General features: G+C 37.7%; 1 protein-coding gene across 10 annotated transcripts in view; it reads left to right on the top strand.

Moving 5' to 3' along the window:
• pcbp3 (poly(rC) binding protein 3) overlaps positions 1-13,590 on the top strand; it is a 76,036-nt gene extending 62,446 nt beyond the window's left edge. For 4 of the 10 annotated variants that reach the window (XM_044365226.1, XM_044365225.1, XM_044365227.1 and 1 more), the window contains 7 exons: positions 1,190-1,318; positions 2,891-2,965; positions 4,320-4,361; positions 5,916-5,994; positions 7,200-7,252; positions 7,832-8,001; positions 9,031-10,591. In XM_044365226.1, coding sequence (XP_044221161.1) covers positions 1,190-1,318; positions 2,891-2,965; positions 4,320-4,361; positions 5,916-5,994; positions 7,200-7,252; positions 7,832-8,001; positions 9,031-9,085 — 603 coding nt within the window. In that variant the 3' untranslated portion in view covers positions 9,086-10,591. Of the gene's footprint in view, positions 1-1,189; positions 1,319-2,890; positions 2,966-4,319; positions 4,362-5,915; positions 5,995-7,199; positions 7,253-7,831; positions 8,002-9,030; positions 10,592-10,874 lie in introns of those variants that run through there. The other 6 variants (XM_044365230.1, XM_044365231.1, XM_044365229.1 and 3 more) reach the window with 6 other exon arrangements.
• Positions 13,591-15,576: the final 1,986 nt, after the last annotated feature.

Here is a 15,576-nt window from a genome sequence, read left to right on the forward strand (position 1 = left end):
TAACATCACAACTAGTTTGGAAAGCAGTGGTGATCCAGTATGCAACTTACACAAGTGTGATGTAGAAACTTGAAATCTCGGGCACACATACACTGAGAATAGGAGACATCTTCTGTCCAGCATTTAAACTTTTAAAATGAACAATATTGTTCATAATTTGCAAATCCATAGATTCTGGATTTTTTAATGAGGAAGAAGGAGTATATATCTGTTTAAGAACTTCTAACTAGGTAATGGAACTTTTCTGTGGAAAAACCACATAATATTATTCAAAGCAGAGTATTTTTTATGTTTTTTAAAGGGGGAAAAGTCAGATACTTCTCCCAGTGGTGTGAGGCTTGGAGGGCTGATTGAGCACAACATATGCGTGGGAATGCATAGATAAGATGTTTCACTGATGGTGAAGACAAGGCCCCATGTATAGCCTATTAAAATACACAACATGCCTGAAAAAAGGCTGGGCAACATTTGCTGTCGTTTGATGACCACTACCAACATATTCTGTGGAGGCATTTCACTTCTGCCTTCAGGTTGATGTCATCAGATGAAAGATGGTGGCATCGACCTGAGATGCGAAGCCAGAAGCGGAGGCATGCCACTCTAGTCCCAAAGGCAGCATGTTGTATTCCTAAATTGACTTTCACAAGCAGAATGGCACAGCTGAAACAAGAACATTATACGCAAGAGGGAAAAATCCAAGGCACTCTAATCCTTTAATATTAATACAAACACAGACAACTAAAGGTGACGTATCTCGCACATTTACAGGTCTATATCCATATTCTGGTCTATTGGTATATCTTAACACGATTTACAGTTCCACAAACTCCTTATTTATCTTATACTGGCTCTTTATGCAGCTCCTCAGCTCAGCCTCTGTCTGAAACACGTTGTTTTAGCTCCTGTCTCTTTAAGGCCCTCCTCCAATGAGCCCTTGCTGATCTGATGGGTTAGTTTCCGGAAGCTGGCCCTCGGCAAAATGTCAAAACAACGGTAGAATACCAAGGCCATTCATATAGCCTGTGCCAGGAAGGGTTGGTTGGTGAAGGTAGACTCACAGAATAAGTTATTTTTGCCCTGCAGAAGGAACTACCTGTAGACCCCTTTAGAGAGCTGCACAGCCTGTGTGAGTTAGAGCTGAATTCTATCAACATTGTCAAATCCCTCAAAATCTCTTGCTATACTCCAGTCCACAGGGGCCCAGGTCCAAGTGGCAGGGGACATGCTGCCCAACTCTACAGAACGTGCAGTGACAATCTCTGGGACCCCAGAAGCCATCATCCAGTGTGTCAAACAAATCTGTGTGGTCATGCTGGAGGTAGAGTATTTCAAGATTTAGCAAACAGTTTAAATATTAGTGATAATGTTATTAAGAATACTAAGTAAGTTTAGTCCTATAGAACTTAAGTAAGACAGTATTAGACAGTTTCAAGGCTAGACATGACAGTGTCTAGCCAGAAATTCTGGGTAGATACTCATGTACCTTTCTATGTTTCTTTAAGTAGTTATAATATTCACCACTTGTTGTAGTAAAACACATAATTTCAGGATGCAATATTTTAATGTGACTCAGTATTTCCAATTAGCTTCAAATAAAGAAAAATACAAAGGTACACATTAACCCAGGTCAGAAACACCAAGCTTCCTTAATAAAAGCCCTGAGAGGGCAATTTGTGTCAAGATATGTACTTTCCATTTTGTTGCCCTGAAAGGTAGTAAAAAATTACTCAGAAATTGTGTGCAAAGTGTGTATAAAAAAATAATGAGTAAAGTCATTTTAGTACAGTTTAGAGGAAGCAATTTGAAATTACCATTTGACATTGTTTGTGATTAACCATCCAAACCTGCTGTCAGGAAAAGTCTGTTTCTGAAACATTAAGAGCACTGCTGCTGTGTCTTGATATTGTATTTAAAGCACATACCTAAGTGGACCCTCCTCCCACTACAGCACAGCAGCTCCAGAGGAAATCTGATTAAGCCCTCTCCACTGTCTTGAACAGCCTTGTTGCTGGGCACAGCATGAATCAATAACCCTTTGTCATTACAATAAGTTTGCAAACTGCAACTCCCCTGCTGTCTAATTGAAACCTGGCGGTTCCTGCTGTCTTTGAAAAAAAACTGGTATATCTGCATGAAAAATAGAGACCTGGTGATGCATTTAATCTGTGATCATCAAGTTTCACATGTCCTAGGTCCTTATATAATAGACACCATAATGCCTCAGAATGATTTCTCTGTGATGTAGCAATACAACACCTTGAGAAATGTAATTATCTAGAGTATGAATATGTCAATCACCAAGTGAATAAATAAATGGTTTAAATGAATATGCTTGCTTTTATATACATACAATTAGACACAGTAATTAAGCAGATAGGGAACCACAGGAGCAATATGCTATTTTTAAGAAATTGTTTAACAGCCTGTTTATTCACCTTCTTGCTTAGATAAGAAGTTAGATAAGAAGACTGATACTACTCTCATGTCTGTACACTATATATGAAGAAGCTACGGTCTGCAGCTGATTTGCTTAGCTTAGCACAAAGACTGGAAACACTGGGAAACAGCTAGGCTGGCTTTGTCCAAAGGTAACACAACCTGCCCCCAGCACCTTTAACCTCCTTGTGAAAACACGGTTTGTTGCTTTTACACTTCACTTGTTGTACAGATTTCCGGCCTTTATGCTAAGCTAAGCTAACATGTTTAGTGGGCAGACGAGAGTGGTGTCGATCTGCTCATTGCAGTCTGCAAGAAAGTAAATAAGCATATTTCCCAAAATGTTGAACTATCCCTTTAAACAAGTGTTTGTCTTTTTTTACTAAAGTAAGAACATGTCCCGCCTCAGACTAAAATTGTCCTCTGCCTTTCCTCTCTCTTCCCTTTCTCCTAGTCCCCACCAAAAGGTGCCACCATCCCTTATCGCCCAAAGCCTGCCTCCACCCCTGTCATTTTTTCAGGTGGCCAGGTGAGAGCTGAGCTAGCTATAGCTTGTTAATTTGTGCCCAAAACCAACCTAAGACTAACTGCAGCATCATCCAATGCCTATTACTGCACTTTTAAATCCTATACACACATGTGTATAACACCACAACACTTAGCAAATGAGACTGTCCTCACCTGAAAAAGATTGCAACATTGTAAGACTGCCACAAACAGTCTTAAGAAGGTACAACTTTGAAACCAGAATATGCAATTTGTGTCCTGTCTCCTACCAATGGTCATTGCTGGTTGGCGTGGGTTGTGGACACAAAAAGATGAGTGAGGGAAGGAGCTGTAGGTTACAACATAATGTTTGATTTAGCAACAACGATATTAGTGTCAGCAAGTATGCAGAGCTAACCCACTAACCTACTTCCACCTAATGTTGATAGTTTATTTGCAGATCTGAGCTAAAAGCAGTTGTATGCATTTGGAAATTTAGCAAACATAAGAGATAAATACACAGCACATAACTACTTGCAATGACTCCAATTTGGGAGCTTTTGTTTTGTCTATAAATTATACCCATTGCATGTTAAATGGGATGAAAGATACAACTGAAGTCTTCAGACAAGATAATATACCAGCTTGATTTGGACAAACGTACTCACACAGCTGTGGATACAAACACATGTGCAGTACAAAACCTCTACATAAATACGACCTTTGTGAAGCTTGTAATGTCCAGTTCTGTTGTGAATCTATCTCAGGTAATGATTCAACATGATGGTACTTTTTGCAGCTGTAGTTTGTAATGGTGTCAGTTTGGACATTGGTACATTACATTGTGCAGATGTTTTATTGGGTCTACTGCAGTCATTTGGAATTCAAATGTGATGCATGGGCACAAAATCTGCTCTTTTTTAAACTATCAATGTACACAAATCATTCTTTAAACACTGAGATTTGAGGTCATCAGTCATTTGAGACTTTGAGGTGGATTTTTTGTTTGTAGACTTGAATTTATGAATAAAAGCCAGACAGAAGAAACAAAGATGAGGAATCATGAAGCAGCTCACGTGAACATTATGCATGCTGTTGACTGATATGATGTAGGACATATAGTAATCTTGCTTGCCAATCACAGAAGTGGCCATTTATCATTTATTTTAATATGTATTTATTTTAAAATCAAACACTGATTGCTAAGACCTGTATGTAGGTCTCATTGCACTCCACATTCATCTAAATATCATGATGTTGATGTTAATTCTTTTAATATGATATTGATGAGTATAATTAAAAGGATCATATTATATGTGTTTGTGATTGTGATTGTACAAGAGGATTTGTTCTTTATGCTATTTTTTTTTATGCAATTTTTTTTTTCATCTTTCCAGGCCTACACAATTCAGGGACAGTACGCCATACCACATCCAGATGTAAGTTTTTAGTCTGTTCCTCATTAAATCAAAAGATATATCCAGTATATTAATAATATGCGATCAAAAATAGTTGCAGTCATTTGATGACACTGACACACCATCTCTTTGAAGGTATTTAAAGGCAAGTCTTAAATCACGACTTCCAAGATCATATCACTGTCCTTGTAGTTTGAGGGTGGACTGCAGCTCAGTCCCCGGAAAGAACTCTAACCAGATCTGATTGTTAAAAAAAACACTGACTGCTGGTGAGAATGATAAAGGCAAAGACAGTAATGGCAGTTTTGATGTAGACACCCCCCTAATTCCAGTGGACCATATAGTCTCCATTAATAATCTGCCTTCATCTGTCTGTGTCGTAAGAGCATCTCAAGAACTACCTTGTGTCAGATTCACTAATTCAAAGTTGGGCAGTGATTGATGCCAGTGGAGGTGGTAGATGACGGTACAATCACTCAAATACAGACATGACATCCTCTTCCACCCTCATTAAAACTCTCTTAAAAGGAGAAGACGGCTTTTAAGCATCCGTCTTCCCCATTCCTGATGGAAATGATACACAGCAGGGATGGACATCCTGTGACCATGTCGAGTGGAGAGCCGCTGCTCTGACAGGCATTTAAAACCAAAGGTTCTCCAGTTCTGAGTCATAAGTGCCGACTAGAAGGACACATGGTAATGGAGGGGGCAAATGGGAATGAAATTATTTTCTCCATTTAATTGATATGATGCAACATTTTGTAAATAAAAAATTACATTGGAGTATGGGAAAATTAAGAGGAAATAAGTAGAGAAGGAAAAGTAATTAAATTACATAGAAATGTAAAGCTCAATGACAGACGATCACCCTCTTTCTGTATTAGTGATGTGCAGATCGGCTCTGTCGTCATCCGAATCCGCATGTACACATAAATCAACCAACCACCACCCACCTGAACAAATTATTTTCTCTGATTTAGAGACCCACACCTGATTACGCATTACCATTATTTCTCAGTGGGATATATGTAAGCATGATGATATGGTAAGATATTACACTGAAGTAGGCTGGTTTTAAATAAATAAGCATTTATTTAGCTTAAGTAAAAGGTCTTCTTTGGTTAAATGAAAATGTCAACAGGTATTTCCACAACAGCCTGAACACAGACTGACATCTTTATTCCCTTCAAACTAAAATTCTGAACTTATTTCTGCAACTTCCCGAACAAAAACAATTTTGCTTAAAATTTGTTCACATTTTAGTAAATGTAATTAATATCGTCCTCATTTAATGATGTATTATTTCACCCGCCCATCCACTATTAATCAGAATGGTAATTTCTATGACTTGGCCTGACCGATCCGCGGATTGACCATGGTGCCAGCGGATATAACTGCGATCCGCGCATCACTACTCCGTATCTCTGTTTTGTCTTACTTTTTTTCCACCACCACCCTGTGTCATGACTTCCTTCTCCTCACCGTTTCTTCACTCTAGTTTTGGTTTTCTTCATTTTTTGGTGTGACCTGTGTAACAGTAACGTCTTAGTTCTACTTTCCCTCCTAACCCTTCAGCAGTTGACCAAGCTCCACCAGTTGGCTATGCAGCAAACCCCCTTTACCCCTCTCGGACAGACCACCCCTGCTTTCCCTGGTACGTACCCACAAGGCCCTGTAGGTCCTTCCTTCTCTTTGCATCCAGAGAAACATGTTTCTCTTTCCCTACCTTTCACCATATCTCTTTTTTGGCACAGCATGTCTTGGCCCCAGTGGTTTCTCTCCTCCTTTGATTTTTTTCGGTATATATTTTCCTCTTGGCTCTGTCTGATACTATGGAAGTGAAAGCCAAAAAATGACACTGGGGTTCACTTTAACACAACGTAATCAAAATTGCAATATTACTTTGCAACAGGATACGTCCTTCCTTGAAGACATATTTTCATTGTTTTACTTTCCATTAAATATGAAAACCTCCAGTGAAATAGGTTGGACACATTGTACTATAACAACCAGCTGAATCTCCCCAACATCTGAATTGAATTGTTAAACATACAGTAGACCTTTGTACATACATTATTCTGCCTGTATGTCCTATATGCATATCGGTAAAAGACCAACTGAAGATCTCATGAATAAACACAATAATGTTCGATTCTATTTTTTCACCACTTTCATGTAAAAGGATTACCATTAAATATGGAGTGATTCATTGAATCAACAAGGCTGTTCAAAAAATGTGCCCTCTTGAATGTTCTAATTCATTTTTCTCACATCTTATCATGACACACAGATGATTCAATAACAGTGTAAAAGACTACAGTAAAAAGTTCCATTGAGAAATAAGCTTTCATACTTAAAGGAACAGTTTGACGTTTTGGGAAATTTGCTTAGCATATAGCTTAGCTTAGCATAAAGACAGAAAATAAGGGGAAACAGCTAGCCTGTCCAAAGGTAACAAAATCCGCCTGCCAGCACCCATAAGGCCAAAAAGTATAGATGAGAAGGTCAATACCACTCTCATATCTGTCCATTAAGCCTAAATATGAAGCTGGGGTTAAGAGATGGTTAGCTTAGCTTAATTTACCCCTGCTTTCTTGCTACATTTGGACAGGTCCAGGCTAGCTGTTTGCCCTGGTTTTCAGTATTTGTGCAAAGCTAAGCTAACTGTCCTCTGGCTCTAGCTACAAGTTTACCATAAGTTACCATGAGTAAGTATCAGTTTTCTCATCTACCTCTCAACAGGAATGCGAACAAGCATATTTCCCAAATGTCAAACTATTTTTTTAAAAGGTTTCAGCTTTGTTAAAGTGACTATTTAAATTCAAATCTCCTTTTTTATCCCGTTGCTCCCCGATTCAGGTTTGGATGCCAGTCCACCAGCCAGTACCCATGAACTCACCATTCCCAATGATGTGAGTAACGCTGGAAAGGTTTTCCCGAGATAGCTGATGGAGGAATATATGTTTAAAAATTCTTTAGTTTTCAAATTATATGTCTTTCAGTTGGTATTTAGGTGTAAATTCAAAGGATGTTGTCAATTGTTAAAATGGTTGTAGTTGTAATAATGTCATAGTGTAATACCTAAAATTATTCAGACAGAATTTTAAGATTGTGCATGGCAGGTTTATAGTTAATTAACTCATAAGAAAAGCATTGGTTAATAGTAGAGTGCACTGAGATAATCTTGTGTTTTCAAACTGTTTAATGCTTTATGAACAAATGACACAACATTACCAACAAAGATCTCATAGACTACAGTTCCTACTGTTGGCACAGAAGAATACCCCCAATCAGCTGATCTACTGAAATTGCTATCATTAATCAAACTTAATTTTCTGAATGATGAAATTTAGATTAAACCAGGCACAGACCATACCATAACCCATTAAACTTCCCTTTTTACATAAAATGTATAATTGGAAGTATAAATGTACCAAGACAATGAAAAGGTTCCCTAGCGTTATGTTCAAAGGCTTCTGCTTTTCTTCCAGCTAATAGGCTGCATCATTGGACGCCAGGGAACCAAAATAAATGAGATTCGACAGATGTCTGGGGCGCAGATCAAAATTGCAAACGCCATGGAAGGCTCATCAGAGCGCCAGATCACCATTACAGGGACTCCTGCTAACATCAGCCTGGCCCAGTATCTCATCAATGCCAGGTAACCTTTTAACTCTAACTGTTTGGCTCCAGCACAGTCTAAAAGATAAAAGCAACAGCTGAATGGCCATGGTCATACTGAGGATCCAAGAGAACTGCTAACTGTGATTGTGCTGTTTGGAGAGAAAAATATATATATATTGCCATTTAAATTTTGACATTGATGACAATGAGTCACCAGACTATTCACAACATCTGTCAGGCTTTGACAAGAGACAGATAAGTCCATGAATAATGTGGCTATTCATGTTTTTTCTTGGTTGTTTCTTTCCACTTTTGTCCCTTGTTTCCACCAAAGTGTAGACATTAAAAGTTTTAGCAAGGGCACTCTTTGCAAGTAAGTGGCTCAAAGTAAGTGGAGCAATGCCAATTACTGAGACAAGTAAACTATGTCTTTGCACAGAACCCGTAGATTAGTGAATTAAATGATCAATAAATGAATCACCAACCGTACAATGCCTATCTATGTCTAGAAGGTTTGTGGCCACTATCTTCATGATAAATCTGTAAAACAACACAAAAAGGTGGCCTCAGCAGGCCTAATGTAGCAGTTACAACAAAGATCCAATCTTAGAGTATTTACACATAAGTCAATTACAGTTTGTTATCAGGTGAAAAGCAACTCCAAGACAAAATATATAGTGAGCCCCAGGACTAAATAAATAGGGGCTGTACAGCAAGATACTGTACACACAAATAAAGTACAGAGGAGTGTATTTTTCATTTGATTTTTTTTTTTTTACCATGCTCCACCACCGCTGTGTGTTCCTCCCCCTTTATCCACCGAAACTCTAATTCTAATTCATTATCAACAGAGAAAATAAATGTATTATTCACAGCTCTGCGAAAACTGAACCTCACTGATGTCCCCGGGCTACCAACACCTCAAAGTAAAATGTTTTCAGCATTAGAGCGGGAGAACCTACATCCTCACAAACAGGACTTTATATCTTTGACTTCTTAAGGGGATTTCAGAGAACAGTCTGCAGAGAAACTAATGGCTATTGCTTTCCCACAATTCCAATGGCAGGTTCAGGGACGTGGCTGCCATGTGGAATGACCCCTCATCCATGACAACATCCTGAAGTCATCCCAAAAACTGGTCCTGTTTTCAGAAGCTAACATCAAAACCACCACTTCACGATTAACCTCTATGTGTTATCTCATGGAACTTCCCCTAGACTCCCTTGGTTTTGCGTAACACTTCAGCATAAGCCTGTGGGAGACTTATAGTAGAAGTCATACTAACAACACTTGGATTTGTTTTCAATTTATGTAGCCAGTGTATCATTAAAGGAGTAGTTTGACATTTTGGTAAATATGCTTATCCGCTTTTTCTGCCAAGAGTTTGATAAGAAGATCAGTGCCACTCTCATGTCTGTCTGTTATATGAAGCTGGTGCCAGAGGGTTAGCTTAACTTAGCATGTAAACTGGAAATAGAGGGAAACAGCTAACCAGGCTCTAGTCTGTTGGCCCCTTTACAATGTGTGATTTTGGGCTGCCTGATAGTTGAAAATTGTGAGAGAAACTTGGTAGGTTGTGGTGATCTTTGGTTGTCTTTGGTTGTCAATCAAAAGAGGTGGTCCTATTGTAGATTGCACTGTGAGACACGTCCATTGATGTCCAATTAGTGACCCAAAACAGTCTGAGTCTGAGACACAGAATACACTGGCTGTTGTGACATTTTGCAAGTTCAATTTCTGAATAAAGTTTAGGAGGAAATTACACTTGTTTGTGTGACTTTGTTGCATTTTCAAAACATATGAGCTGATGTCGTATCTCTGCTTTCACATACTTTTTCTATTTACATCATAGCGCTACGATTCACCACATATTCAGTGCACATTCTGACAGCTTCAAGTTGATATCATACAGTCTGACACAAATTGTGACCAAGATTTTATTACAGGTGTCTTGTCACAATGTGACATGCAATAAACTTATCAGGTCATTGTTGTTACACAGTCTGAAGGTGCCCACCAGCTCCCTTAAAGCTCACTAATTAACACTGAAATGACCTCACAACACGTGTTGCCTGGCAACCTCACGGTGACAACAAAACTCCAGAAATTCATTCCTCCCGGCTAAGAAATAGTCCAGCACATAAGCCTCCGTAAAACAGCTTTAGCTTTACAGGTGCTGGTAGGCAGATTTTGTTAACTTTTTGACAGAGCCAGGTTAACTGTTCCCCTCGTTCCAGTTTTTATGCGAAGCAAAGCTAACCATCTGCTGACTCCAGCTTCATATTCAACGGAAACATCTGTAAGTGGTATTGATCTTCTCATCTAACTTTCTGCAAGAAATTGAATGAGCATATTTCCCAAAATGTCAAACTATTCCTGTAAGTATTTATTTAGCATGCCTCATTCCAAGAATAATATTGTATTTCTTTTTTTGTAATTGCTATATTAGATACATTTGCCTATCAAGTCCTATTGTGTCATTGTCTGGAAAGAGTAAAATTAATAAAAAATGGAAAATTAAGAAAAGCAAAGAAAAAAAAGACAGAACACGACTGCCACTTGAGCAATGCTGTTAGAAAGAAGAGTGATGTGATGCCTCTGTCAGGGAATAAAACACTTACATTGGACATTTCATGACACCATCATTCTTTTCAGTCCACTGCATGGCTACATGAGGGGGTTAGTATTGCATGGTTATGTTGCCATATTTCTAGAAGTTGAGACGTTTTATGTGAATGAAAAAAAAAAAAAGAAAAAAAGAGGTGCCAACAAAAGATCAAGCACAACGCCATGGCAGTATAACTTACACTTTCATGCGCAAGTTCTTCTTTCACAGTTGTTTTATTTTGTCTGTCTATCCTCCCACCCCCCTACCCCTGCTCCTCCCCGTCCTTCCCTAAACTGTTCTAGGCTGACGTCTGAAGTCACTGGAATGGGCACACTCTAATTTCTACCCATCTTCCCTCAGTGCATCACATGACCCTTGAGCGAATGGCATTGAACCTAGTTTATTTATTTCTCTGTATTAGACTGTCTTGATATTTAAGTGACTTTAACTTTTATAATTTCTAGTATTTACTGTAAACATGTGTGTCTGCACTGTTAGCAGAATTATTCACACCTCTCCGAAACCCTGTTGTTTCTGTTACTGAAAGGTTGCTTTTCTTTTTTGACACTCTAGTACCTTTCATGGCATCTCATGCACTGCGCTACTTTGTTTTACCTCATGTTTTAACACAATCACTGTACTTTAATTTTTTGTACTTCAGGCACCAGAAAGTAAATGCAAAGAAAACCTAAAGATTGGTGAAACAATTCAAACTGAGGTTACCCCTTCTCCACCCCACATTCTGATATATTAACATATTTTTCATTTCCTATTTAGACTATTACATGTGTCAGTGCATTACTTATAGCTGCTTGTTACACTAACAAGCAGGTATAAAACAGTCGTTTTATTCCAGTTTATTTTTTTCATAATGAGACCAGTGTTTTACTGTGTGCCTGTAGACATTTGCCTGTATGTCTTAGTGTTGTATATACACTGTAGACTGATCTGCATGACGCACAAAACTCAGTCATCACTGTATATCATATTTATTTTCAAATCAAACAGGTAGAAGCGAAGACTGGGTGGTGGAAGGGAATGGAACAAGCTGTGAACAGTCTATTTATGATCTGGTTGTGTCACACTGTCTCCAATTCGAAATGACCTCAAGGATACAGACCTGTAAACATCCACTCTAATGCACAAATATCCGTCTTTCAGAGTTTCATGCGACACCTGTCAAGTAAATGCAACCAAGAGTGAAAGCTCAATGCATGCTAATAATAAACCCCATTTTATTCACCTATACTCCACCAACATGTAATCATGTTATTCATACTGCTGTCTCAAACACACTATGTATAAGAGGCATGGGCCACATAGAAAGGTCTGGAAATTGTCTAGTGTATATTTGCAGTCACATATAGCTCAATTAAAGTCTTCAGTGTATGTCAAAAGGCTGAATAGCTCCTGGGAAGCAAGGCGTTCATTAGTCATTCATCTCTGTTTTTCAGCTCCTTTCTCGCAGTTGCCTGAGAATGTGTGTTTCTGGTTATCATGCATGAAACATTGGAAAAATAATTTTAGACTTATGTAACTATAATGAACCAATCACTGGTTTTGAAGGTTATGCCAGTCAACCAAGCTACATACAGTGCTTATATACATATACTGTACATGTATGTGCAACTCTCTCTGCAGTATCTCCTTGGTTATACCAGGTTGTATACCAATCTTACTTCCAACTGGACAGAGACCCACCATATGGTCCTGTTGTTCAAACTAAAGGTGAATGTATTTCAAAATGTGTTTTAACTACTACATTTACAGGCCATACATTTTCTTAAAGGGTGTCTTTTTAATCAGGGACTTAAGCGAGTACAGTAAAATACAATGCAGAATGATATATATGGTAGAGTAGAGGTGATTATCAGGTTTTTGAATTTTGTGAGGTTTGGCAGGTTACTCTCAAATTAAGATCTGTTACAGATTACCCATTTAAATGTTTAAAGTATAGTTCACCCAATGGCATGTAATTTTATCATCTTCTGTTGTGTTTGCATTTCCTTCTCATGACATATGAACTTTTCTGTAAACCTTTAAATGGATGGCCTTGTAGGTATCTGCAGCTCTCTCAAGAGACCATAAGATTAAACAAATTATATCACTTCACAGTAAAACATGACACTCCAACAAATAATGTGATGTTAATCTGAAATCTGTGTTTTACCGATTGCAGGTAGTGACTATTTTTTATCCAAATATCCCTTAAAGAATTGCATATTTACTCCCAAAACTATGCATTACCTCAATGATGACTATAGAAATGATGTTGGGGGAATATTATTTGCATCATTGTAGCTTTGGCTCAGGTACTTGCCTTTTGGTTAGAATTATGTAGTTCATGAGTCAGTGATATGTTGTTGTTAAAATAAGACTGCTTTACATGAATACATTTACATTAAATATTGCCTCACATTTACATTACGAATGTAAACCTGTATGACCTGCATTCAGATGAGGAATAGCTGATTGAGGGCTAACAGGTTTTTAAGGTGTCATTTAAAAGCTTTCTATCATCCACAGAATCTGATGTGCATAATTAAAGTAGTTAAATATCTTCTGTAAAGTGCACATTAATGGTTGTGTTCGTAGGTTCAAGATGTCGTTGGTAAAATGCAGGCAGGCCAACTTAGACGCAGTCATGCTACTTTACAGTGTGACCAATTTGCAAACTTCTCAGTTGCCTTTTTGATTGTCATACTTTTATCTTTCATATTCATGGCATCGTTCATGTGCCCATCATCTTACAATGCTGTGTAAGTCAAACACCTCTTGTGTTGCTTTTGTCATTTTACTGATACATGTACACTTATTTTGTTACTGTGCTAGAGCAGCAAAAAATTAAAGATTAGCACTGAGGTGATATAGATGATGCTTTTTGAGAAAATGTATCTGATCATGTTTAAGTTTGATCATTTGCCTCCTGAAGGTCTGTATTGGATATATTATTTATTGAAGTTGATTATGAAATGTTTTGTAAAAAGAAGAGAATAAAGTTTGTGTTTTTTCCCTTGACTCGGACCGTTGATATCTTTTTCAAGTTTTGTCTTCTTGTGACTTGTGTTGGAAAAGCTTTTTCATCATTACAAAAACTAATACAAATTTTAACCAAATTGCCAGAAAATCAGCAAAAGAAAATTTGATTAACTTAGAAAAATTTGATTAATTAGAAAACGTGATGAAAATATGGCTCATGTATTAATTTTAAGGAGTGTTAAAGTTTCCTCGTTGCTCCACAGAGATATGATGTTTTTGTCTGCTGCTATTTTTCATCTGTATAGTGAAGTTAAATCACATGCTTTATATACATCATGATTTATTTGCTAAGTCAGTTTCCATTGCACTTTGTTGCATTCAGCTTTTATTTCAGGCTTTTTTGAATTTTTGCCATTTCCACTGAAGTTTTTTAATGCCCAAATTAAAAATGTGAATAAAAATAGGTGGATGGAAACACACCTATTGAGTGTCTTGGAAGTTTAAGCTTCGCTAGTCTTTATTTTTCAAAATAAAATGAAGTAATTGTCAATACACGTAGTGACATTTGTATACAATAAATATTTTAGGGAATCAAACCTAAGGTATTTCTAAGGTCATCAAAAAGTATTAATATTATATATAGATTACATCTAAAGAGGTGAAAAAATTACATCAGGAATTAGTGTTGGTGAATTTTATGGATATGGATGAAACCGAATTATGATGAGGAAAGTGCTCGCAGTACTGTGGTTGGTAAATTTTCACTGAGTCTGTATATTTTCTGTGCTCACAAAGTAACAAAGGTTTCAACTTTTGATGGCAACTGCTGTAGTTTGTCTTTGAATATGTGTAAATCCCAGGAACAAGCTTCATTTTTTCAAAAAGACAGATGACAGAAATGCCAAATGAGAGACTGCATTGAGTTACATAAAGCTGGTAGAAGAGAGGCTAGCCCGGATGTGATGTCATGGCTTTGGCTCTTGTTACTTGTTACTTCACTTGGATGCACTCTGGCTCCTGCATTTTGGTCCAAATGAAAACCCCTTGTTATTGTCATGGATCAGCCAGAGTAAAGTGCATTTCAATGGTCATTTCTGGATGTTATAATAAGATTGCAAGGATCTTGACATCTATAGGAGTTAAAATGTGACATAAATGAAAAAAGGCAGATTTGGTACCATTCATGATATATATATTATATTATAATATGATATATTCATGATATTCTTATTCTGCTTTTCTCTTACCCCCCCCCCCCCCCAAACAGTGATATTCATATTCAGCGACAGAGCAGTGCTCTTGTGTCTTGGTCAAGGACATTTCAGCAGGTGGCATCACATGGGCAGTGTAATGCTAAGTCTGGTTGAAAGGAATTTTTTTTCTTTTTTTTAAATGATTCCCACCTGGTCTGCAATGAGTTGATCTTGAGCACTTGGTAAGACTGATTCTAGATAAGACTCAGATAATGCTGCATGGGGTCAGTTGGTTAATACTTATGCACAGTTTCATGACCATAAAATGGAGGCAATACCTACTCTAAATCTCTGAAATGCAAGTTGCAGACAAGCTTTATGGCAGTCAAAATTGTAAAAAGATTATCTGGCTTCATTTCCCTTAAATAATGTACACAAGGGCAGTGGTGTCTGACTGTGGCAAATATTCACAGTTATTCTCACTATAAAAGTTGGTTAAACTGGACGGGAAAGGTGATTTTCTTTGTTTTTCAGTGCAGTGATTTGGCCACTGTGCACCTGACCGAAAGCTTGTTTGGTTCTGTTTCCATTTCAGAATGTCAGAATCTACAACAATAGACAGGAACATGCATGAGCTGGACAAAATACCAGGAACACCTTACAATATGATGCAATCATTTGCAACAGCCCTGCAAATAATACTAAATGTGTGGAGGCAATAAGATTCAGTTTTTTTTGCAACTGTCAGTGCGGTGTTGAGTCAGCTCTGAAAGTTTTTGAGACATGTGTCATGCAAATCTTACCTGCCATTCTCTGCTCACATTGTGACAGA

The sequence above is a fragment of the Thunnus albacares genome, chromosome 11 (assembly GCF_914725855.1).
Source record: "Thunnus albacares chromosome 11, fThuAlb1.1, whole genome shotgun sequence".
NCBI classification, from domain to species: Eukaryota; Metazoa; Chordata; class Actinopteri; order Scombriformes; family Scombridae; genus Thunnus; species Thunnus albacares.